The sequence below is a fragment of the Drosophila pseudoobscura genome, chromosome 3 (genome assembly GCF_009870125.1).
Source record: "Drosophila pseudoobscura strain MV-25-SWS-2005 chromosome 3, UCI_Dpse_MV25, whole genome shotgun sequence".
Lineage (NCBI taxonomy): Eukaryota > Metazoa > Arthropoda > Insecta > Diptera > Drosophilidae > Drosophila > Drosophila pseudoobscura.
Window position 1 is genome coordinate 15,479,613 of NC_046680.1, and position 24,668 is coordinate 15,504,280.

At 48.4% G+C, this 24,668-nt stretch overlaps 2 protein-coding genes across 5 annotated transcripts in view; both read right to left on the reverse strand.

Annotated features, from left to right (window-relative positions):
* Positions 1-624: 624 nt before the first annotated feature.
* Src42A (Tyrosine-protein kinase Src42A) overlaps positions 625-24,668 on the reverse strand; it is a 36,362-nt gene continuing 12,318 nt past the window's right edge. Inside the window, exons 1-10 of one of the 4 annotated variants that reach the window (XM_033378263.1) lie at positions 13,012-16,968; positions 4,943-5,064; positions 4,775-4,859; positions 4,635-4,713; positions 4,224-4,250; positions 2,841-3,009; positions 2,611-2,769; positions 2,224-2,392; positions 1,996-2,162; positions 625-1,923 (exon numbers count right to left, since the gene is read on the reverse strand). In XM_033378263.1, coding sequence (XP_033234154.1) covers positions 1,715-1,923; positions 1,996-2,162; positions 2,224-2,392; positions 2,611-2,769; positions 2,841-3,009; positions 4,224-4,250; positions 4,635-4,713; positions 4,775-4,859; positions 4,943-5,064; positions 13,012-16,934 — 5,109 coding nt within the window. In that variant the 5' untranslated portion in view covers positions 16,935-16,968 and the 3' untranslated portion in view covers positions 625-1,714. Of the gene's footprint in view, positions 1,924-1,995; positions 2,163-2,223; positions 2,402-2,610; positions 2,770-2,840; positions 3,010-4,223; positions 4,251-4,634; positions 4,714-4,774; positions 4,860-4,942; positions 5,065-13,011; positions 16,969-24,668 lie in introns of those variants that run through there. The other 3 variants (XM_033378262.1, XM_033378264.1, XM_002138628.4) reach the window with 3 other exon arrangements.
* LOC26533329 (proteasome subunit alpha type-1-like) lies at positions 22,886-24,337 on the reverse strand. Its single transcript, XM_015184745.2, has 2 exons — positions 24,320-24,337; positions 22,886-24,104 (listed from the first exon to the last, which is right to left on the reverse strand). The coding sequence occupies exon 2, from the start codon at positions 23,809-23,811 to the stop codon at positions 23,023-23,025; it is 789 nt and encodes a 262-aa protein (XP_015040231.2). The 5' UTR covers positions 23,812-24,104; positions 24,320-24,337; the 3' UTR covers positions 22,886-23,022.

Genomic DNA, 24,668 nt, shown 5'->3' on the forward strand with positions numbered 1-24,668 from the left:
AAATAAAAGCTTTGCGCATATACTTACAATCTAGTTTTGGATTGGAAATATAAGATCGAATAGTTCGTTATACATGACTCTTACAATGAATGCTCTACATACATATATGGTAGTTCTTTACATATTCAATATGACATACGTTATGTTGGAAAGTGTAAGCAATCCACTTTTACGTTATTGGTTAAATAAATCGAGGAGTTCGCTGAACTCGGTATGTTTTGATTAAAGTTGCTTGTGTGGCTTCTGTAGAACATATGTATACTGGTTTATTTATGCACCATACGTTCCTATATTTGTGCAGCACAGTACAGATTCAAAGACAGATTAGAGAGTATAATACAGACTACATAAGAACTCATACTAGGGTTAGAATACATTTGTAAAATCAGCCTTCAATTCATGCGTTCTTCGGGTTTGGTTTGGTTTGGCTTGGAGTACGTACATAGATTAGGCATAGAAATTATTTGAGTTACGTTAATTTGACTTTACGCAGAACTCTTCACTCTTCTTCCATCCCCACACACGCCGCATGCGCTGCAGAAACTGGAATTAATACTCACCAAATCAAAAAGCAAACAGAGAAAGGATAAAGGATAAAGAATGACTCGGACTACAGTGCGGTGATTCGATTTCAATATAAATGATTATGCCTTGATTTTTATTTTATAAATTATGAAGAAGTTTTATTTTAAATGGGTTTTTGTTCTAAATGTACATGTACTCGTATATGTGTATGCGTTTGTTTGTGTGTTTAATTATAAATATAATATAATTAAATGATTACAATTAGAATTAAACTCTAGATCGTTACTCATGCGGATTTCAACTGTCGCATGCAGCAAAAAGTAGCGTCCGCTAGCACTTGAATGATGATTGGCGTTTGTGGTGCTTTCTTTCGTTTATTATTTGTATTTTTAATTTTAATTTCATTTTTATTTGTTTGTGATAAAGCATACATATGTATAATGTCGTTGATTAGTGATTGAGTGGTTTGTGGTTTTGGGTTTGGGGGAGGAGGGGCAGGTAAGACACGTACGAAGTGGATTAACTAAAAGCAAAACAGTTTTTAATATATGTATTTGTTTGCTGCAAATATCGTTTTCATATTTCAGATTGGCCTATCAACTAAAGAAGGACAGGGTGAGGGTGGGTAAGGGTAAGTATGCGTTGGCAAAATAGAATATAAAAGGTTCCTAGGTTTAACTCTGACTATACGGTTGTATATATATATATATAGATGTGTTGTGTGTGCACGTATGTATGTATGTATATAGTGTATATGAATAATAATACATTCGATATATTTATCGGCAAATGCGACAAATCTATCCATATGCTTGTCATATTGAAACAACAAAAAATGAACAAAACATTTTTTGAAATTGCATTCCATCGAAAAAACACTCGCACATACAAATTCAAAAAACTACACGTGCACTTGCATTCACTTTTCCGGCTTACAGACTATTTGTTAGCTTAAACGCTAATAACATGAATCGTATGGTATGGAGTTGTCACCAAGACATGCCCCTGCCCTGTCCATGAGCCCCGCATGTTTCATGGTCGCAGGAAGCAGCAATAGAAAATCTGTGCAAAACTGAAGTAATTAACTTAATATGAATTGTCCGTTGTGGGATGCCCGACGATCATTGGCAGCTCCTCCTTGCGCCTCGCCACGGCTACTGTCCGCGTCCGTGGTCGCAGGTAGCATTTATCAGTAAGCCTGCGCCTCCTTGTAGTCGCTCTGATCGGAGGTGTAAAAGTCCTCGAGCTTCCATTGGAGCGTCTCGAATGTGGGTCTGCGCATGGGATCCTTGTGCCAGCACTCGAGCATGATCTCGTACAGGCGCGGCTCGCAGTTGGGTGGCAGGGGCATGCGATAGCCGTGCTCCACTTGGGTCAACACCTCCGCATTGGTCATACCTGATTGCCGAAATGAATCATTTGATTAGATTATGCTCGATTCCTAGAATGAACGCTAGTCAGTGGATTTACCCGGATATGGTATGCGTCCGTAAGTGACCAGCTCAGTGAGGAGAATACCGAAGCTCCAGACATCAGATTTGATTGAGAATTTACTGTAGTTGGCCGCCTCGGGCGCTGTCCATTTGATGGGGAAGCGGGCGCCAACTCGCGCCTCGTACTCGTCCTCCTTGATGAGCCTGCCGTTGGAAGATGGATATTAATTTTCATTCCTTTCCCGGCATACCGCCCAAGACTCACCTGGCCAAACCAAAGTCGGCTATCTTCACAATGTTGCCATCGCCAACGAGAACGTTGCGCGCCGCCAAGTCTCTGTGGATGTAGTTCTGGGACTCCAGGTAGGCCATGCCAGCGGCTATTTGTGCGGCCATATCGATGAGCGTCTGCATTTTGAGGCTACGACCTTTGCCTGCAATGGCTAAAAGATATTAAAAACACAAATAAGCAATGGCCATGACATGATAAGCGAGCGGGCGGGCGGACGTTTGGTTCTTTCTTTTCTTTTTGACTAATTGCCGCAGCGGGGCGTGAAAATGTTTGAAATTTGACTAATGCAAGCTGCAAGAATGTCTCGAAATGTGCGGACACACGGCGAGTCGTGTGATCGTCATCTGGGTCCCAGCATACCTTGCAGATATTCCAACAGTGAACCGTGCTTCATCAACTCCGTGATAATGTAGATGGGCTCCTCCACCGTGCAGACAGCGTACAGCTGAATGAGCTTCGTGTGGCGCAGCTTCTTCATGATCTGGGCTTCGGCTAAGAAGTCCTTGGGGTCCATTGTGCCTGAAAGGGGCCAAGACTCATTGTTAGACAAACTCCCGCAAGGAGCGAAGAGAGCACAGCTCTCGACTTACCCGATTTCAGAGTTTTAATGGCTACGGGTGTTGTGTTGTTCCACTGTCCCTCCCAAACGTCGCCGAACTGGCCGGAGCCCAGTTTGCGTACAAATTTGAGGGACGTTCTGTCGATCTCCCACTGGTCGCGTGTTCGATGCGATAGGCCCTCGGTGACAGGTTTCTCGATCTGGAGCGTCAGGTTGGTCGGACATGGGGGATGGATAGAGAGATGAGTTAGCAAATGAATATTCTATTGTCAATATGGTAGGCGCATTGGTGTTCGGCTTGAGGTAATGATCGTGCCAATTGAGCAATGAGTTTGTAGCATACATTCATTAACCATCATCTCCACCTCCCAAAGAACGTACTGCCCGTTGCGTTGCGTACCCTTGTGTCTGTCCACATTCTCTTCAGAAAGAGGAAAGGGTCTAAAAACCAAAGGGCGGGTTTTATTCTGTGTTTGGGGAGGGCCCATTATCTTTCAAGCAGAGAGCCAGTTGCCATGAGGAGGCAGTATTTATTGCCATACTTTCGGGGCTGTGGCCAGCATTCACTTGAATCGAATGCGCCGACAGGTGTCGCCGCAGCGACATGTAGTTCAACTCTACACGCCATGTAGAAAGTAAAGTGCGTGTCGGGCAGAAATGCGACTCTGAAAAAGTAGCATCAAGGATGCCGCAAAGGATATGCAATTTTCTATCCCATGTACATGGAAAATATATGTCTGTGCAGACCAGACACGGGGCAAGCAACGCACCAACGTTGGATGTACAATATTTTGATAAATTAATGCTTAAAAGATTTCCAAAAAGGTGAGAGATGAAGGTTAGATTAGGGCCTTATTTACATAGAATCTGTTCCATTAGTTGGTGGCAGCTGGCGCTATATGATTTTAGTTGGATCTGTTTTAATGGGCTAAGTGGGTTCAAAGTTCAAGTGCCAGCCAGTCAAAGTGCAAAAGATCAATGGAAGTCGAGTCGAATCGGGGGCATACTTGGACAGAACCCCTTTCTGCTCAACTTTTTCGACTCAAACGCGGCGCCGTTTCCCTTCACTGGGTTTCGGCACTAATTAGATGAAACTTTGCTTTGATCAACGATTATTAAGCAGTAGTATAGGATCATATACGATAGATAGATTGTCTCGATTGCACTTTGAGCGCTGGCGTGCGGTGTGTGGGTGAGATATTGAGCGATTGATTGGCGGTTATTTGGAGATTTAAGGCATTGCAGTCGAAATTCATGAAATGATCGGTTAATTTCGTTCGCCGTGAAGGGGGGTTGGTGTTGCGGGTGGGGGTGGAGTTGGATTCTGGTTTCCGGTTATTGTTGTGTTAATGGGCAATAAAAACACACACATGAACGCACATCGTAACGTTTTGTTTTTACATAGAAATCCTACCTCAAAGACACCCGAAAAGGTATTTGTCTTATTTGATTAATATATTATATATATTTGTTTGTATTTTGAGTTATTTTCAGTTATCGTTCGGTTGTAGTTGTTGTTGTTATTGTTGGTTATTGTTGGTTATTATCGTTTTACAGACATTATAATTAGTTTTGGTGTTAATTAAAGAAAAATGCAAGAAATATATGGAAAATATAAGACAGTTTTAGTACACACGTGTTGGGCATTGCGAAATGAACAAAACATAGGGATAACAATGTTGAATGTTGCAAATGTTACAAATGTCACAATGCACATCACATTTGGCCGCTGCCGGTCGTTTTTGGATGTTGGATGTGCGATAAAACCAAAGCAAACAATGGGGGCTGTATGGGGGCTGTATATGTCCGCCCAGTGGATGCTTACCTGGACACAGGGCTTGCAGAGATTGACGCACAGGCCGTCGGAGTCCTTGGAATAGTGCTCGACCAGCTCCTGCAGGGTTCTACGGGCCGAAAGGATAGGATAATCGAAATGTCCAAGTACAGTGTGTACTCCGCACTCACCTGAATGTTGTGCGTCTGGCAATGAAGAAGCCGCCCTCGTCCAGCTGCCTGATGCGATAGTGCTTGACCGTGTCGCCATCGCGCACTGCAAAAGAGCATTCACAGTGTATGCATATAGTATACGAACAGTAGAGTACAACAATTATAAATGCCTGGTTCGGCACGCACCTGATAGCGAATAGTCGTTGTGTCGGCTCTCGGAATCACGAATTAAAAATGCACCGTGCTCGTTCTCTGGCAGTAGAAGTTTTTTCTCAGCCTCAATGCGTTTGATTTTGCGGAAGTACCAGCTGCAATGAAAGCGCGAAAAAGAAATTATAATAACTGCTATATAGCTGATATATATGTGTGTGTGTATGTATATGTAAAGCAAACATTTAGAGTTTATTAAGGAAACAGCCGTTCTATCGAGGTTACACCAGTCACAGTCCCAGTCCCAGTCCCGCCTGATCATCGAGAGGTAGAGACGGGGCGAGGCGAGGCGATAGACGTGGGTGGTCTGGACCTGCTCCCCCCCTTCCACCCACCTCCCCGCACTGTGAGTCATGTATCATCTGGAACGTGCCGACTTTTTTCAATGGCAAATTGCATTTTTGTATTTTATTTTCTGTCGCCATCTAGAGTTATAATATAATCATTATGCAATTAGGCTGTAGAGGGGCATAGAGACATACATTCTAGAAATTACCATTCCCATATAATTTACTATTGCGGGTGCGAGTGCTATATAAATGTCAAAATTGGTCGGTTGAGGGGCTCCATTGCTCGTTTTATATATATCCGCAATAGATTTGCTCACGTTTTCCCTTTTCAAAACGGAAGCACGGTGAACGGCTTTTAATGCAACAAAAATTAACTTAATTGCAAAAGAATAGAAAAAAGCTGGTCTATTGATACATTAACATTCAATTGAGTCCATTACCGAGGCAATTTAGCGGGAGCCTTCTTCAAACAAACCTCAAATGTTGCAACAACACTTTTCGTTTTCGTGCAAACAGCTGGCGCAGCCCGATTTTGTTATCGATACTTCGGATAACAGAGGATTTGTGCACTACAGTGTGCGCTTAACAGGACATGAGAAAACGAGGAAACGGAAAACCGAAGCCTGCCTGATTAGAATACATCTTAGACCTTTGTTTAGGGGCTTGGACTCTCATTCAAGTCTTGATTCGCTTTTGTATGCTTTGGCAGACCAAGCAATTCTCTTTCTCTGTTCCCCCCAATGCCCAATGTGTGGCTGGTGGGGCTGCCATGTGGGGGCTAGCATGAGTTGTGAAAACTGAAACATTTCAATCCCATTTGATGCAGCATTAACATTGACCTTAATACAGACAAAAGTAACTGGAAATTGTTGGACCTCTCTCTCTTTTCCCCACTCTAGCGTCTGCTTTTCTTTCGCGGAGCTGGAGGAGGAGGAGGAGGAAGCGGGGGTTTGGTTGTCAATTAAAAAAAAGTGTGTGTGAAAGATTGCTTACATAACAGTCCATCCAATTCACATTTTTGAAGTTCGTGACGAATAAAGATAACGGATGATGACAGAAGCGTGGCTAAATCGGCGATGAGACCCGATATACATACACGATGGTCTGTCTATCTGGCTGTCCGTCTGCCTCTGGCTGTGTGCCAGAGATGCCCCACAAAATGCAAATATGTGCTCATGGTACCCTATATTTAGGTTACCCTTCTCTCAGGCCCCTGCATACAGAGTCTTTTCATTTCAATGGATGCAAAAACTCCCCCGGCGGTGTGGGGTGTGGCCCTCTTCGTTCTGGGCTCATAAAAGTGAAAGCTAGTTTCCAGGATGCACAATAAAAGATTCATAATAGATCCAGATGGCAGCTGAAAAGAAGATCTCCTCGGGACCCGCTAGTAAATGGCTTCTGGCCGAACGGATCGCAGATTGCGCAAAGCCATTTAAGGCCAAGAACTTGTCTTTCGGCCCGGCCCAGCCCGGTCGGGCACTCTTAATTGGTTGTCTGCTAAGCCTGCTCCGCTGGTGTTTTGTCCCGTCGCTGTCACAGTTGCAACAAAGTCATTTAGCAATTTGCCAGTCAACAGGATTCGGATGGGAAGGCAAAGCCCCATGCGCCATGAATGCTCATGAATGGGAGGTGCTTTTGCCATGCCGTCTGGCTGATTGATGGGACGACATCCGAGTGGGGAGTGAATGAGTGAGTGCCTTGGCAGCACGTGTCTATTACGCCAATAAGCGTTTATTAGACGCCATCAAATGCACTGAAAAGGGGAGCCAGTAGAGCCAGTATCGGTGTACATGTATTTATAGACATCTCTGCCATCCTGGGACCGGGCTCTGCCATTAATGGTGCCTGCATGACTTTCATAAATATGCACCACGATTTAATTACACACAAGAAACGAGTACTGGCATCCTGGCCGTTTTGTTAGGAGAAGGGGCTAGTCGCAGCAGCCCTTGGCTGAAAGGAAAGCAAAAGCCCTGGAGGCCACAAGGATCCACTGCCTGCTGGCGGCCCATTCCCGTACATAGAAATTTGGTCTAGAACATGCTTTTATTTATAGACGGACAGAGCTACCGATGCGATCAGATTCGATTCAAACATGGCCTGGCTGGCTGGCTGGCCCAAAGCCAAAATCAAATGGCCAGCGCATGCGCAGCCTCCTCTGGAAAGAGACTATTTTTAAACAAGGCAGTGCCGCGTAATTCGATTTTGTCTAAAAATATCCACTGCCACATGCACAGGCAGGCAGGCAGCTCGCATTTTGCTTTTTTTTCTACAATTTTTCTACGTCCAACATGGCTTTGAGGCGCCGTTTCTTTTGGCCATGGCTGGTGGCAGCCGGTGGCTCGGATCGGGCCCAACATGTTTGGCTTGTTTGGCTGGCACTTTGGACACATGCACTTTTGAGTTAAAATTAGATTAAATGGCGGATCGATCGATCGGTGGATCGATCGATAGGCGGACCTCAAACGGAGATCTTTGGCTGCATCTGAATTCTGCCGCAGTGGCTGTTCCAATTTCCAATCTAGCTCCGCTATTGTGACTCCACTCCACGCCACTCGACTTCACTTGACTTGACCACTTGATTGACACTTGTCTGTTTGGACTTTTGGCCCGTTTTCCATTGTGCCAAAGGAGCCAACAAACTTTGGCAGCTGTAATGGTTTCAGGCAACGGTCCCTGGGTCTAGTTCTAGTTCTTTTCCTTGAAATGGGCCACGAGTTGTGCCCCAAATGGGCCGAGCAGGTCGTGGGATGAGATGTGTCCATTCTGTCTGTCCATTCGGCTGGGATCGGTTGGCATCACGTCACGCATGAATCAGAGTTGGAGCCGCATGGCAACCATATTTTTGATGTTAATTTCTACACACGGAGCTGCTAATCAATTTCAAAGCCAATTATTAGACATTGTGGATACTACGATTCCTGCTTTGCATGCCACGAGTCGTCCCCGCTCCGCTCTACCCTCTCTGCGGCACATTAATTGGAGTACACTGTTTCGTTGTCCGTTTTGGGACATGACACAAACATGGAGCCAGAGGCACAGAGGCCCAGGCAGCTCAGGTGCAGCTCAGGTGCCACTGCCACTGCCACTGCACTGTCGCTTTCTCTATAATTGGCTGCTGTGCCCCAACACATCCGCCGCATGCCACAGACTTTTGTATTTTCCCCCTCCCCCCCTCAATATTTATTTAGGCAACGCAACGCCGCAACTGGTTTTGGAATGCTTTTTCCCTAGGAATAACTATATTCACATCAGAACTGAAATAACATATTATTGATCTGTAAATGCAAAAAGCAAAATGCAAATCAAACAGTTCATTTCCATGTACTTTCAGCTGCAAATTAGAGGCATCGGAGCGCATCGTATCGGATCGGATTGGATCGTCTGGGGCAGAGCACGGACCTGATTCATACGGAAACCCACTGCCCGGGCCACCACAAGCCCACCATTCAGCATTCGGCTGGCCATAGGTAGCATTTATGGTACCCCACAGAAAGGGGGAGATACTAAAGAATCTATGGGATAGCCGCTGGCATCTGTTGGCACCTATTTCGTCAGTTGTTCTACCTGCGAATCCTCAAAGCCCATCGATCGAATCCAAGAGATCAGATCTCTTGTCGACGTCCATCTATGGCTGCAATTGCTGTTCGTTTCCTGCATTCGAGCGGCCCAATCATAGGCCTTGGACACGCACTTAACAATTGACAGTTGTGGACCACATACGAGATGGCTTGGCATGGCCTGGCATGGCTTGGTGTGTGTCTATTTATAAAACCAAGCTAGGCCAGGCCAGGCCAGGCCAGGAACAGGCCACCACATAATTGCTGTATGGCGCCAATTGCAGCGAATTGAGTTTGCAATGCAACTTCATAGCCAGAGGCAAAGCCAGAGCCATAGACAGAGCCATAGACAGAGGCAGAGGCAGCGGCAAAGGCAGAGCCATAGACTGAGCCAGAGGCAGAGCCAGAGCCAGGCCAGAGTCAGAGGCGGGATATGTTGGTTAAATAAGCAGCCTCTCAAAGAGATGGGGCTGCACAGATGGAGAGATGGAATAATAACAATGTGCCGCCTGCTCAAATGCAGTATTTCTCATTTTGCTGGACGGAGATCAATTTAATTGAGTCAGATCGGAGCAGCCAGCGGCTGGACAGGATGCCCAACACGGCAACACGGCAACATGGCAACACAGCAAATGAAACACTTGCCACACTCGGACACACTCCGTCGAAACAAATTCCAAATCAATGCAGACCGTGCAGCGTGCAGCGTGCAACGTGCAACGTTCGGCTGGCAACCAGTTCCGTGGTGCATCTAAAAATAAATATGGACAGGACTGGTCTGGTCTGGACTGGGGGCCCGCAATAGATTTAGTTTTTATGGAGAAATAATTTGTTAATGGTAGGCCTTGGTGGCTCTCTTTAGAATCGCCAACAGCTGGAGATGGGGGCCATTCCTGGCACCAAAACGGGGCAGCAGAAAGAGCGGTCTTGGGACCGAAGAAACTATCAAGTTCCGGCTACAATTCCAGCCGCAACTTTCCCAGATACTAACTGGGACTGTGAATCCCATCTCATCTGCTGGATCTATTCCACGTAAGTGATTCATTCGGCCAGCACGCAAGGGCCATTTACGAATAGTTTCGGCAAATTCTCGAGACAATTTCGCTGGGAGAAAATTGATTCAAATCAGTATTGCATTGCATTGCATTGCATTGATTAATAAACAATTCGAAAACAATTCAATGTCACATCCATTATCCATATGTCGCCGTCTACAGCTTTGACATGATCGGCGACGACTGTGCTCCGTGGGGGGCGACTGAGAGTTTCCGCTTGGGGGGATTCGAAGTAGTAATTGCCAGGGTTTTGCATCCACTACGTATACTTAATTTCGGGTGAGGCATGTGGCTTCTGCTGAACGAACGAACGACTAATGATCGACTCTGGATGATCAGAGGAACGGCTCGGAACGGAACGGAACGGCTGGGTCTCTGTGGCTGGTTCTGGGACAGGCACCCATGAAAATGAATGCCAATCAAAGCCGTGCAAACAATGCCCCCAACCGCACCCAGGCGATTTTCTGTTGCCGTGGATACACACGCATGGATACACATACTTATAGACCAACTCTATATACATATGTATGTACTATGCAGGCATCGTTTCTGTTTTGTGGTATGTACATCTATTGTAAATTGTATATTGTATGGTGGATATTTTGTTTGTCGACAAAAATGCATTCTGGCACGCCAAAAAAGGGGTGGTGAGGGGGTGCGGGTTCCTCTTCTAATGAGTTTTTAATTTGTGGGGGACATTGATAACCCTACGTACGTTCTAGCGTACTACCATATCATCTACGGTGGAACAAAGGCACGAAAATGACTGTTATTGGAGGGACGGGAGGATGGGACCAGGGAATCAGGGGTTGCACAACTTGGAAGTGCCCCAGATGCCGAGACTTGTGTGGAAGCACCTGGGAGAAAACTTCCCTCAATCGATTTATGTACTATTTCTTGCTAAATCTCGCACCCTGGCCGTATCTAGAGGCTCTTCCTTTTGCTCTGGGGGAAAACCGTCAACAGAGATGAGTAATTCCAAAGCTATTGACAATAACAAGACGCTCGACGAGCAGCAAATTATTAGAATAATTGTGTCCGAGCTTTGGAGGGGGGAAATCAAGAAGAAAAAGAGAGCGAGAGGGTCCGCGCCCTCGTTTCATTCGCTGCGAGAGTGTTGTAATCGCTTTGCCAGAGAGTAAAAGAATTGGGAGAGCGCAAAACAGCGAAAGAGCGAGCTCGAGAGAGACGGCGCTCAGGCACGTCTCAACGTTATTAACCTGCAAAATATTTGACTATCAAATGAACGCCAAAGACACACCACACACACACACACACATGGGTAGACGGTACGTGATGATGGTGTTGTCTCTGTCTCGCTCGTGCCGCGGACCACAGCATTTACCGTTTGCAGTCCGAAGAAGTTCATTAATGGATCAGACGATCGACGATGCACTATGGTCCGAACGACCACTTTTGTTGGCCAAAATTAATAACTCCCGAACGGAACAAGATTTTTTCATCTAGTTTTTTGTATTGGATACATATAATCAATAACAAATGGATTTAAGAAAAAAAATGGGTGTGGCACCGCCCCTTTTTTTAATAAGGCATATTTAAATTTTTAGTTATAGTGAAAAAAAGTATTAAGCATATTTTATTTAAGAAAACGGCGTTGCACGACTAAAAAAAATTTTGATTTTAATAAAAATAAAATCGTTTAAAGGTTTCCGTAAATTATTGCCGAAATCCTTGTCTAGAAGCAAGGTTAACGCCTCGTTAAGTGAGATATGTGCCGGCTTTCCGACTGGGTCCTGTACAGCCTTACGAACTTAGTTAGCATATTTGGACATAAAGATAAATGTATTATAACAAAGGCTTGTGGCCAATCCACATATTTTCGTTCAAACATCTTTGAATTTTACCGGCATTTGTTCCGGTATGTTGCCAAACGGTAACAAATTTTCTTGCTTATATCTTCAAAAGCTTTATTAATTTCATATGAAATGTCGCCTTAAGATCCGTTTTCAAATAATTGATAATTTTACCCTTCTCTGAATTCCATTCGGCAAACAAATCTGCATTTTCGAATTTGAGGTTATGCTCTATTAATGCAAATTCCAAGAATTGTGGTAAAAAGTGGCATTTCTAACTATATACATTTCAAAAAGAATTTATTAATCTACGACACAGAAAAGGTTTCAGGGTGGGACTAGGTAGGACTCACTTTGTACACCTTTTCAAAAATTAGTTTTCATTACAAGTTGGCACATGTTGAAGGCCTCACTTTAACCTTCAATTACGAAGACATCAGAGCTACTAGAGACAGTTAAAAACTCAAAACACGTAGAAAGAACCCGACAGATTAAGATTCATCAAAAAAATTTAATCACGTCTTGGCGTTTTTCAATTTTTGAGATATCTAAAGTGGTTATTAATTTGCCACTTTTTCCCTTCACGTGCTTTACTATAAAAACAGTTGGGTTGCACAGCTGATTTTGCGAATGTGGCGCCATCTATGGAAATTTCTGGTACGCAGATTTAATGGTCGATCTTTTTCTAATGCAGAGCGATCAAAACCAGGTTTCAGTTTTGACTTTGAAAAATTAGGTTTTGGCCAACAAAAGTGGTCGTTCGGACCATAGTGCGATGGAGGGAGAGTCGTGACTTTTTTTCCTTCCTTCTTTCTTTCTTCTTTTTTTTGTTTGTAAATTTCATTAATTAAACAATAAACAAACACTGTTCGACACATTTTTTTAATGTTTGAGTGCGCCTCACTTCCCCTCCGCACATTCAATGTACATACATATTTTGGAGGAGAGTTCGAGTGCTTTTTCGGGCCTCTTCGGCCAACACGTGTATGGGCTGTACAAAGGTTCGCATTGATATGCAAATTTCAACGTCTGAACCAATTTGAAGGCGCTTTGGCCTTGAAGCTGCGTTTGTTTTGCGAATTTTAGATGCAGTGGAAAGATACCAGGCATTGGCGCCCAATGCCGCTCCAGACGGAGCCCGGAGCCCGGAGGATTCCCACTTCATTCACCACTTTGTAAATTCCCCAAAATGATATACAACTCGTGCGTGCAGCGGCTCTAATCATAAATAAATTAATGGTTATATGTAATACGTAGATTCGTGCATCCGACGGGGCGTTGTGGAGGGCTGTGGGTGTGGGGGGGTGTCTGGGAGGCTAAACTTACGATTTTTCATTTAAAAATTCACCGCGCGTAAATTCCGAAAGTCGACGCGATTTGCCTTTCTTGGCCGCAGTCGTCGTCGTCGTCGTCGTCGACGTCGTCGTTGTTTGCGGGGGGGTGGAGCAGGCACCGCCTACGGCGACGGGCAGCGATCGCGACTTCTCAATGGCAGTCAGCGGAAGCGGGCAGGTGCACTGGTGGCTGGGCAGATCCTCCTCGAGGGCCAGGCAGGTGCACCGGAGGGGGCTCTGGTTGGACCAGCGGCGAAGTGGCTGCCTCCGGGTCTCCCCTCCCCCTGCCGCCGGCAGGCAGTGGTCCAGCGAGTGCTTCTTGACCAGCGCCAGCTGGTGCCTCTGGCGCTGCTGCTGCTGCTGCTGCTCCTGGCCCGGGCCGCGCTGCAGGCACCGGTGCTGCTTGAGGCTGCGGCGGGGTCGGGGCGGCGACGGGGTCGGCGTGTGGCCGGCGGTGGCAGGCGGGGAGCAGGCCACCGACATGGAGATGGCGTCCAGGGAGCTGGACTTGATCAGGCAGCCGCCCAGATCCGTCTGTCTGGCCTCCGCCTCGCTGTCGCTCTGCAGCTGGAGGTGGGCTCTGTGCTGGCGCCTCTGCTGGGCAATGATGCGCGTGTACAGCTCCTCGGAGTCCAGCGGCAGGAGCAGATTCGTCACCCCGATCCGCCGCTTGGCCTGGCTGCGCTTCTGCTTGGACTCGTCGGGGTGGGGCGTCGCTCCTCCGGCGTCTGGCTCCTCCTGCCCGCTGCCCGCCGCACAGGATCTGCTGTAGCTGAGGATGTTGGACAGGCGTCGCATCTTCTTGGGCTTGCTGGCCGGCTTCCCGGCTTCCACGCCACTCTCTGCGGCACTCGGAGTCTCCTGGCTCTTGGCCGGCTCTGGCTCTCGCCGCGCCACCTGCTCCTGCTCCTGGGGCTGCTCCTCCACTTGGCTGACCACGAAGCGCGTTGGCTTGGCGGCCACTGGACGCCGGCTGTCCCCTGCATCGCTCGCCTCCAGCCTCTCGCCCTGCAGAATGTCGTAGATGGTTCCGTACTTGTGCGCACTCACGGCGGACTGGACAGTGGAGCAGGCGGAGGCGGAGGTGGTGGCGGAGTCCTGTCCGGAGACCAGTGCTCGCTGCTGGCGCTGCTTCTCGCGCTCCCTCTTCTGGATGATGTCGTAGATGACGTCGCTCGACTTGCTCTCCAGAATGGAGCTGAGGCTCTTCCGCTGCCAGCCGCCGGGGGTGCAGCCGCCGTCCTGCGAGGACTTGCGGTGGTGCAGGATCTCGTAGATGGTGCCGTAGGTCATGTACTTGTCGTACTTCTGGTACGTCAGCTGGTAGATGTCGTTCTTCCGCTGGATGATGTCGTAGATGGTGCCGTAGACCAGCTTGTCGTAGATCTTGAAGTTCCGCCGGTAGTTGGCGTCGCAGTTGGAGCCCGGCAGCTTGGCGTACGTCTGGAGCTGCTTGCCCTCGCCCGTTGGGGCCGCGGGCACGTTCTCCTTGTCCCCAGTCTTGGGCTCTTTGGTCGAGTGTCGGCGGGGCAGGAAGTAGCTGGCAAAGCTTTTGCGTTGCCTCGAATTCTGTCGCTTCAGCGGTGACGTGGTGGCTGTTGGTGCCGCTGTTGGGGCTCTGACTGTGGGTGTGGCAGCGATCACTGCAACTGTGTCCAGACATTCCAGGGGCTCGATTTCGCTAACCAATCGCTTGAATTCCTCGTACGATGTGCGCCGCTTGTGCGCCTTGGCCCGCTCCTTGGCCGCAAACTGATGATCGAGAATCTGCGATAGAAAATCCGAATTCTTTCGCATTGCCTCTGTGGTGGTGCTGTTGATTGTTGTTGTTGCTGTTGCTGTTGCTGTTAGACATCCATCGGCATCGGCATCGGCATCGCCCTCACAATCGCCATCTCCGGTATCCATTTCATCGGGGGCCATGGGGGATCTGGGGCCTGGGTCTGGGCCTGGGACTGGGCCTGGGACTGCGTCGCTGGTGGCAAACTCGTTTGCGCAATCCGGTTTATCGCCTCTCTCGCTTGTGGTTTCTTGTTCTGAAATGGAGGCAAGCGTTGTTGTTGTTGTTGTTGTTGTTGGTGGGATCACAGTGTTGCTGTTGCTGTTGCTGGCTGCTGCTGCTGTTGCGTCATCTGCCGCAGCCATCGATGATGCTTGTGGCATGGACAGTGGCAATGTGGCTGCTGCTTCCGACGCCGACGCCGCTGCCACTGCCGCTGCTGCAGGTTCAACAAACATGGCTTTGAACTCCTCGTAGGATTTGCGACGGTTTCGCGACTGCGTCAGACACTCCTTGTAGTTGCGGCGAGCGATCTTCTCTGCTGCCACTGTGGCAGATGTTCCGACTGCTGCCGCTGCCGCCGTCGCCGCCGCCGCCGCTGCTGCTGCCAGGGCATCCAACTTGTTCTGCATCTCCATGAAGCCCGAGTCCATGGAGCTGATGGTGCTGGTGGAGTCGAAGCTCGTCTTGCGGCTCGAGTTGTGGCTGACGGGCGAGCCCGGCTTGGGCGGCGTGGGCGGTGGCGTCACGAGCAGTGCGAGCAGCACATCCTCCTCGTTCGGGGCACACAGCAGGTCCACATTGGGGCCACCACAGCTGCTTCCTGCTCCCTCCGCCTGCTGCTCCTGCTCCTGCTCCTGATCGTCGTCGAAGCTGATCAAATCGCGGACCACCGCAGAGGGGCCGCCCTGCGGCGCCTCCTCGGGCACCACGGCCAGCACAGTGGGCATTTCACTAGACGATTCGCGACTTTTGTTAACCACTGCGTAGAGGAGCAATGTCGTTGCTGCTGTTTCCGCTGCTTCCGCTGCTTTCAACGATGTAGATCGCGCCGCTGTCGGTGACAAACTGAACGCTTCATTGCCGTCGCTCGCTCTATGACTGGAACAGCGACTGCGAATGCGATTGGGGCTGGGGATGGGGCTGGGGCTGGGGCTGGGCATCGGAATTGGCGACACCTCTTGGCCCCCGCCCACATTGCATGCTCCCAGAGGGGTAGCGGCTGACGCTGGCGTGCAACTGCTGCGATTATGAAAGATTTTAACACTGTGAATCGGTAATTTGTGGTGGCGATTGGTGTTGGGCCGATTACGTGCTATCCCCGTCGAGACGGTCCCGTGCGGCCTGTGCCGCTGCTGGTGGTGGTGGTGGTGGTGGTGGTGGTGCGGACGGTGCTGCCGGCGGGCATACCGGCTGGCAATGCTGCAGACAGGATCCAGCTGCAGCTGCCACGTCCCCGCGGGGTCGTTGACCGGCTCGTAGTCGCTGCCGCGGCAGCTCCGCAGATACCGCTGCAGACGGCGCCCGTTGCAGGTGCCGCTCTGCCCCGTCCGCTGCTCGTTCATGCACTTGGCGCAGCAGAGGAACTCGTACAGAATCTCCCCACCGGCGACACCCTCACCCACACCCCCCTCCATGGCCTCCATGGCCGCATCCGAGGAGGCGGGCGGCGAGGGCGAGTACTTGGGCTCCAGCAGGAACTCCAGCTGGGCCGCCGCCGCGGCAATGGCCTCGGGCTGTCCACCGGGCCGGTCCACCGTCGGTGTCGGCGCTGGCGATGCCTTGCTCACGGGCATCAGGATGTACGTGTTCTTGGCGTTCTTTGGGGGCTCTGGGCTCTCGCTGGGACTTGGGGCGCTCTCCTGCTTCAGTCCCCGTCCCCGTCCCCGTCCCCGTCCCTGTCCGGCGGCCACAATCGAGCTCTCGATGCTCAGGCCGCTGTCGAGGAGCGTGAACGTGCCGTCCGAGGGCAGGATGAGGCGGCCCTCTGCGGCGGCGTTCACCAGCTCCCGGAGGGCGTGGACCTGCCGCTCCGTCACGTTGCCCTGCAGCTGGATGCCGTGCAGGGCGAAGGCCGTGGGCTTGTTGTTCACCGAATTCGGATCGGTGCACCACACCACGGGCATGGCAGTCATGCTGGCAGGCTCTGGGCGGATGCTGGATCTACGGGATCTGCGGGATCTACGGGATCAGGGCTGTGTGAAGAGAAAAAGGCTTGAGCTTGGTACAAATGATTCAGCCCGAGGGGCGGAGGGCATGGCAGCCCGTTCGCTTTACTGTTTCGTATCTTTCGCTGGTTCTGGCAGATCGGAGAATGGGAGAATGGCCATAGATATAGATATCAGATCTATATTTAGATGAGCACAGATTTGTCGAGGAATTCGATTCCGGTTCATGTTTTCGGATGCCAAAACCGAAAACAGATATATTTATTTATGTAAATTACAAAGTTTTGTTTTGTTTTTCATTTGGATTCTCGATTCACGATTCCTTTAGAGGCAGGCCCTGGAGATGGGGGGGGGCTCGTGTGGGGGTGGGGGTGGGGCAATTGCCGGCGTGTGCATGGAACAAACATTATATTCCGCAGTGTTTTATGTGAGGGAATCGTATGGCATGGTATCATAAGAACCGAACGTGAGAGCCATGCACAATCCCCATTTGTAGAGCACAATCGGAGGCGGAGACGGAGTTTTATTTGGCGGAATATAAACGAAATACGTAACACTCGATCGAACATTTGATTGCCTGATTGCTTTATGGGTTGTGGGCAGTCTTGAGCTGCCCACAGGCTGAGGTTGAAGGTGCTGCCGTCTTTCCACCGACCATTGACCATTGAACTCGGATCTCGGACTCTCCACATTCCGCAGACGAAGGCTGCTACGGTTCTTGCTCTTGGACTTGAGAGAAGTTCAGAGCCGACAAAGGGGCCGACCGGCACTCGAGACACACTCTCCGCTCTCCGCTACCCGCTACCCGCTCCCCGCTCCCCACTCCCAGGAGGCATTCAGCTGGACATCCTGCAGACCCCCCCATCCCCTCCCCTCCACTGCTGCTGCTGATGGCTCTCGACTGCTAAGAGACGCAGTTTTGTCAGCCTCAGCAAATGTCAATGTCAGCAGCAGCGACAAAAAACAAACCCATACACACCATAAATAAAAAATTGCATCAAGGCGTAACAGTTTTCTGTTTTTGCAAGGTTTCTGTTTCTTTTTTGCCAAGATCAGAAGATCCGAAGATCCAAAGAGTTCGTATGGAAGAATTTCCAAAAAGATTGTGTAATTTTCGATGCCTTGTGGGTGCTTACAATCATGTGAAATACTGTATTGTGGGATAGCAGACCATCTTTGCTGCAAAAAACCATAGTAGAGAGCTGTTTGGGGTCCATATAGCCTCGATGGAGCCCCCCAGCACCACCCAGGTATATATCTTTGTGAACACATATTATTTACATAAATAAACAGCTGCTTGGCGTCGAGTGTCGCGAAGAATAGCCACCACAATGACAACAGAGTCTGGCCAAAAAAAAAAAAAAAAAAAAAAAAAACCTGTTGAACCCGTCTCGGTGCTTCGATCTTCGAAAGGAGATTGAAAGTTCCATAAAGCATGGATCTACTGCATATATGAATACCATATAGTAGAGCCGTAGTACTGGGCATTGTGTGCCGTGACGTGAGGCTGCTTTCAGCTGATATTTCAGTCACGCGCCCGTACAACGGCAAGAACTGGTGCCAGTCGAGAGCAGTTCCATCGGTAATCGGTTTGTCAGCGCAATAACCGTTATTCCCATAGATATAGATCTATATATGTATCGGCCATCGGGCAAAACTTGGCAAGGTTACCCCCGCGGAAGGCCCCAAAGGGTTCGGGGGGTCTACGCCTGACCTATGCTAACCGAATCGAATCATGTCCATTACAAAATAATGGAGCCCCCATCGGAGTGGGAGTGGGAGTGGGTTTTGGATTGGATTCGATTGGATTGGATATCTGCTGTTTTGGCGCTTCAGCGCGTGCCAAGAAAACCGAACAAGAGCCAACATAATAGCGGCTATAATGAGTGGAAGAAACAAAAAAAAAATGAAGAAAAAAAAAGGTAACAATTGCACTCAAAAGTACTACGACCCAATTTGAACCGGTTTGTTTGTATCTTTGTATCTGAATGTTTTAAGTGCCTCGCGAAGACAAGCTGTTGCCAACGGAATGTTTGCCGCAACATTTGTTGCCAAGCATTTGTTGCTGGCGAATTATGAAACCACAACAAAAGACGCACAAAACTAGAGATAGAGAGAGAGAAAGAGCTAGCTAGCTCTTGGCCCAGCGGTTACTTTCTCCACCAAAACAAAAAGAAACCCAAAACTTTATCCCCCAAAACCGACCATCGACCATCGACCACTGGCCATCGACCATCAGCCATCGACCATCGGCCATCCACCATCGAGGCTGTCCCAAGTCCAAGTCCAAGCCAAGTTCCAGGTCCGCGTGCCGCCTGCCCATTTATGTGCAAATGAATAGTAAGCTTTTTGGCCAACCACCAATTGATGGCCAACACAAAAAAGTCCAAAAATGAGCTCGTCTCTGATTTTGTGTCCATGATTTAGGTCATTGCACAATGGTAACGAGAGCAGCAGCGACTAAATTTAGTATTATCTCCGTGCCAATCCATTCCATTCCCCCTTTACCACCCCCCCTTTTTTCGGTCTATGGCGAAATTAAGGCCATCAAAAAAGCCCAAAACAACATTAATGGCGAAATTCTATTTAGAATAGATCCAGCAAAAGCCTGAAGGGGGGGATCTATCAAAACCGATTTTCATTGGAAATTAAAAAAAAAAAAAACCCCAAGTATATTTTGCTGGAAACGCACTGAATACGCTAATGAGTAAATATTTGGAAATCCACTCGAAAACCCGTTCGGTTCGCCATGGAGTTCGCCTCCAAGAATTGAGCTTAATTTTGGGAAAATACCAACGAAAGAGATCCCCTAGCCAGCGAATATTCCATGTTCTATATGAGGAAGTGCAAATTGCACGCCACTCAATGGCTGGGCAACAATGAGGAGAGGCGGCAAAGGTTGCAACAATAAAGCGTGCCACAAAGCCCGAAACAATGAGCTTTTGCTGCTACCTCTCTCTCTCTCTCTCTCTTTGGCCAGCAATTTTCATGTGTTTCCAACTGAACATTTTGTATCTGTATCTGGTATCTGGTATCTTTATCGTTTTTTTTTTTAGTGGTTTTTTCTCTGCCACAGGTAGAGTGTGACTCATGGTACAGGAAATCTGCGGCCATGGTGCTCCATGGCTTAAAAGAGAAGACAGAAAGAGAGAGAGAGAGAGAGAGAGACAGATGGTAAATGGCAGAGCGAGACAAAGGCAAAGTCAGAGGGCATTAAATAGAGTTCATAGGTAAAAAAGCTCTAAAAACCGCCAGCAAACTTTGGGCCCAAGAATAGTAGACTTCAGGCAGTACGAGTACGAGTACGAGTACAGTGTACATTGTACATTAATGCAATTCGATCGAGTCACGTAAGTGCAAGCTATCCAAGATATCGGCTTCGAGACACAGAGACAATCCAATACCAAACAGAACCAAACGGAAAAACGCCATTAACTAAGGTAAATTCACACAAATACAGACCCCCGAGACTCCGCACTCTATATGCCATATGCCATATATATATGTATATATGTATATATGTATGTACCATGCATGTACGGCTCTCGACATATATCATTATTCTTTAGTGGCTTTTTGCTTTACGGCTGGGGGCACAGCCCAGGTAGAAATTGTGCATTTTAGCACATAGCAAACGATAAAGTTCACTCAAATGCTGTGGAGGAGTTGCAGGTGAAGGAGGAGGAGGTGGTGGAGGAGGAGAAGGAGGACTTTGGCCATGTCTAAAGGCAAAGCCGTTGTGGGTTTGGGGCACATGCACTCATTATATAACCATCGGGAATTCTCTTATGAAATATGTGTATGCTCCATTTTGTATTCAAGAGCGATTCTCGCATTCAAATTCTGGCCAGCATACGTGCGATTGAATACGTTTTGAGTGGCCAGCGAAAGACTCTCGTCGAAACAGTAAAGAAAATAGAAAGTTCTGCGCTGCTCTCTGCCTCCGCGGGGCACGGCCGAGTGTTGCACATTGCCTCAAGACGTGTACCTTTTCAGATGTCGCAGTTATGTTGCTGTTGCTGTTGCTGTTGCTGCTGCCGTTGCTGCTGCTCCATATCACACTATGAGGCACACTAAACACTGAACAAAGGAGGCACTGACTGTTAGAAGTATGCCACCAATTGCTGCCGCGCATGCGCCGTCCGTCGTCCGTCGTTGGCGTGCAACGAGTTTTCGTGCTTCGTGCTTCGGTTACGAGGAAACGCTTTCCTATATATAATCCGAATATGCAGATATATATATATTTATTGTAGCGTCTGGGCGATATACGATTTCCGAACCGATTTGAGCGCGTCGCGTCTTCCGTTTGGACGTCCGTTTCGAGTACCGCTTCGCAGACAACTGATACGTTTATGAAATTTTTATAGAAAGGTTTTAACCGCTTGGTTACACACAGACACACACACACACACACACACAGGCACACCTGTTGAGCCAGGTTTCCTCTCTCTCTCTTTCGCGCGCGCGCTCTCTGGGAGCCAAAGAAGTGGTCCGCGGAAACAGCTGATCGCAGAGCACGCCTCTCTCTATCTCTCGCTCTGTCTCTGTCTCTTTGCGGGGGAACCCACTCTTAAGTCTCGGCCAAGATGAATGATTTCACTCCGCGATTTAACAATTACGACGATGACGATGACGACGTGCGACGAGCAATTAGTCAGAAAGTGCGTTGATTGCAAAGATCAAATCGAGAGTTGAAAATAATTAGCTTTCCGCTGCTGTTGCCGCCGCTGTTTACTGACTAAATGTCAACTTGTATTCATTTGTTTATAAAAACAAAAATAAATGCCGCTCGATGCGTTCCCAAATGCCACCGATCGTCATCGGTCGTCGGTCATCGGGGATCGGTTCCTGTGAACGCCATTGAACTCGTCATTGATAGGGGAATGCCAATGCAAAGAACACTATACTACACTACACTCCAATAATACACAAATATTGTGCTCCGCTCTGTGCTGGGTCTGGGGAATATTAATGGGTACTCCATCGTACTCCGTCCATCCAGGCGGGACCCTGGACTGCTGCCCGGCAGACACGTTTCACACGAAAATTTATGGCATCTGCGCAGACACCTGGACGCACACTTCTATATGCTATATATATATGTATAAGTATTCTATTAAAATTTGTACAAACCAAGCTTCAAAGACACAGATTTACTCGTTTAAATATGCACCCCGCCAAAAGAGGGGGGTACTCCTGTACTCCCGGCTACAGACAAGCGGAGGTACTACTATATTTTATAAATAGACTTACCTGCAAATAGATAAAGAAAAGAACAAATGAGTATGACTTCGGAAGCAAAAAGTTCAAGAAATACTTCAAAGTTGGCCTTAATATTTAAGCAAAAGCCACACCGAACACCTAACAGAACTAAAAATAGATATACCCGTAATAACTTCTCATAAATTAGTCATTTAATCTGCATCTTTAATGGGCATTTATTCTCGTATTCTCACACTCCATTTTTCCGTTGAAATGAAGCTTTTTTTTCAAGCAGTATTTATCTCAGAAAGAATAGGAACCTATCATATGGGAAAAATTCAAAGTTTTTGGTGTCTTTTGTCTAGGGGAAATTTGTACAGCGGGTATCAAATGTGCCCAATCCTATTCTACCCCGCACTCAGTCTCAGTATAATTATGTGTAATCTTATAATTTACGTAACTCATACGCCAAGGAGTGTCAGTCCTTAACCAACGAACGTGCTTTTTAGCGATGACAAATAATACAAACAGAACGACACAAATATCGTATTTGTATCATTTCCGGATACAAATTCGAGCGTTTTGACGAGCATTTGACTCGTATGCGATATCGTCAGATGGGTAGCCCTTGTCCTTGTTCGAAAATCGAATGCATACCATCGAATTCTAGCATTATATGTGAGTGCAGAAACATTGGGAAACAGAAAACATAAGGATTAGTTTTTGCAACAAAAACAGCATCAGCAGCAGCATATTTAATGGGGCAAAGACTGCAATACAAGTGCAGTCGTAGGTGTATGTGTTTGTGACTGTGTCTGTGTCTGTCTCAGGGGCAACAACGGTTGCTGCCACATTAAGTCTCACTGGTAGTCTGCTCCTCGGTCTCCTCTTCTGTTAAGGCCTCTACACTAGACACCTCTTGGTCCAAGCGCTTTGACATCTCGATATACTTTTGAGTCTCTGCCGCATCGCAGATCCTAAACTCCTCCGCAGCCCCGACGATGGCCAGCTTTATCTCGAGGTTCTGCTCCTGCGCCAGGGATCCGCGGATGGCCTGAATGCCGTGGCAGATCAACTCCTCCTTGGAGCAGTGCTCAAAGGCGTTCCAGTGGCGCTCCAGGTAGCGGAGAGCCAGCTGGGAGCGGGCCCCGATGGCCGTGGCCCTGCACTTGATGACAGCCGCCGAGGGCATCGCCTGGTAGAGGTGCGCTCCTTGGCTGTCGTGGCCCGCCACCAGAAGGCCCACCCCGAAGGGACGGAGCTCGTTGCGGTTCGTGTGGGCCTGCATCTTGATGGCCAGGCCGGTCATCAGCCGGGCGACGGGCATCTCCCCGATGTACGAGAGGTTGTACGTGAGGCACTGGGTGCACAGGTGGCTGTGGAGGATCTGGGCATCCGGCACGAGGCCCGCGAAGGCCAGACCGAGCTTCGGGTGCACGGACAGGATCTTGCGCTGCGGCAAGGCCGACGTATCCGCGGCCGCTGGCCCCTGGAGGGACACCAGCACCGTGTACTCCTTGCTGGTAAGGCCCACTGTGGCCGTCGTGCCCTGCTTCACCGCCTCCATGGCGTACTCCACCTGGAAGATCCTTCCCTGCGGACTGAAAACAGTGCAGTCGTTGTCGTAGCGGTTGCGACGCATCGCAAATATTTTACAACAGAACAGATATTTCCAGGACTAGAATTGAGTGAAACGTCACAGAAATCGAAAACGAGGAGTCTATCGATAGAAAGCACGCTCGCACATGCCACGAGAAAATGAGCGTGGTGCCATCTCTAGCCAGGCCTTCCTCTCTCGCTCTCGCTCTCTCCTACAGAACGTAGTGTGGTCGTCGGCTAGGCAGAAATCCCTCATTCTTTCGGTGCTCTCTCTCTCGCCCTCTCTTCTGTCATTCTCTTTCGACACGCACTTTTTGCCAAAGCCAGCTGCATAACCTGATTGAGATTGAGATTCAGATTCAGTGCATTAGAAGTGCATAAATTAGCACTCAGATCGGAACAAATCAGATCAGATAATTAAGGCTCGATTAGGCGGCTATTTCCTGTGCAATTTTGGGCAAATACAAACACAAATCCCGTTCTGTTAATTGCTGTCGCTATCGCTATTGGGATATGACTGTTTCAATATTTGAAACTGTTTTTTAAAGTACCGCTCGAGCGACCTTCCCCAAGAGCATTGCCCGGGCACCGTATCTTCTGCTGCTGCTGCTGCTGCTCTGCTCTGACAAATTGTTTAAACAATTGTCTTCTATTGAGCATTGTTTAACATGCCACATAATCGAGGGCTACTCCGTACGTCACACGTCACATGAATCAAAAAAAAAAGAAACGCCGAATTAAGTCCGCACTTCATGCATATAGAAAATGGTTTATTTTATGAAAAAGTCTGACACGCAGCCGCGAGACGAGTATCGTATGCATGTGGCCCAGTATAACAATTGGCTAACCCTCCTCCTCCTTCGCCTTCGGCTTCCCCTCCTCTCTTTGTTGACGGGTTCA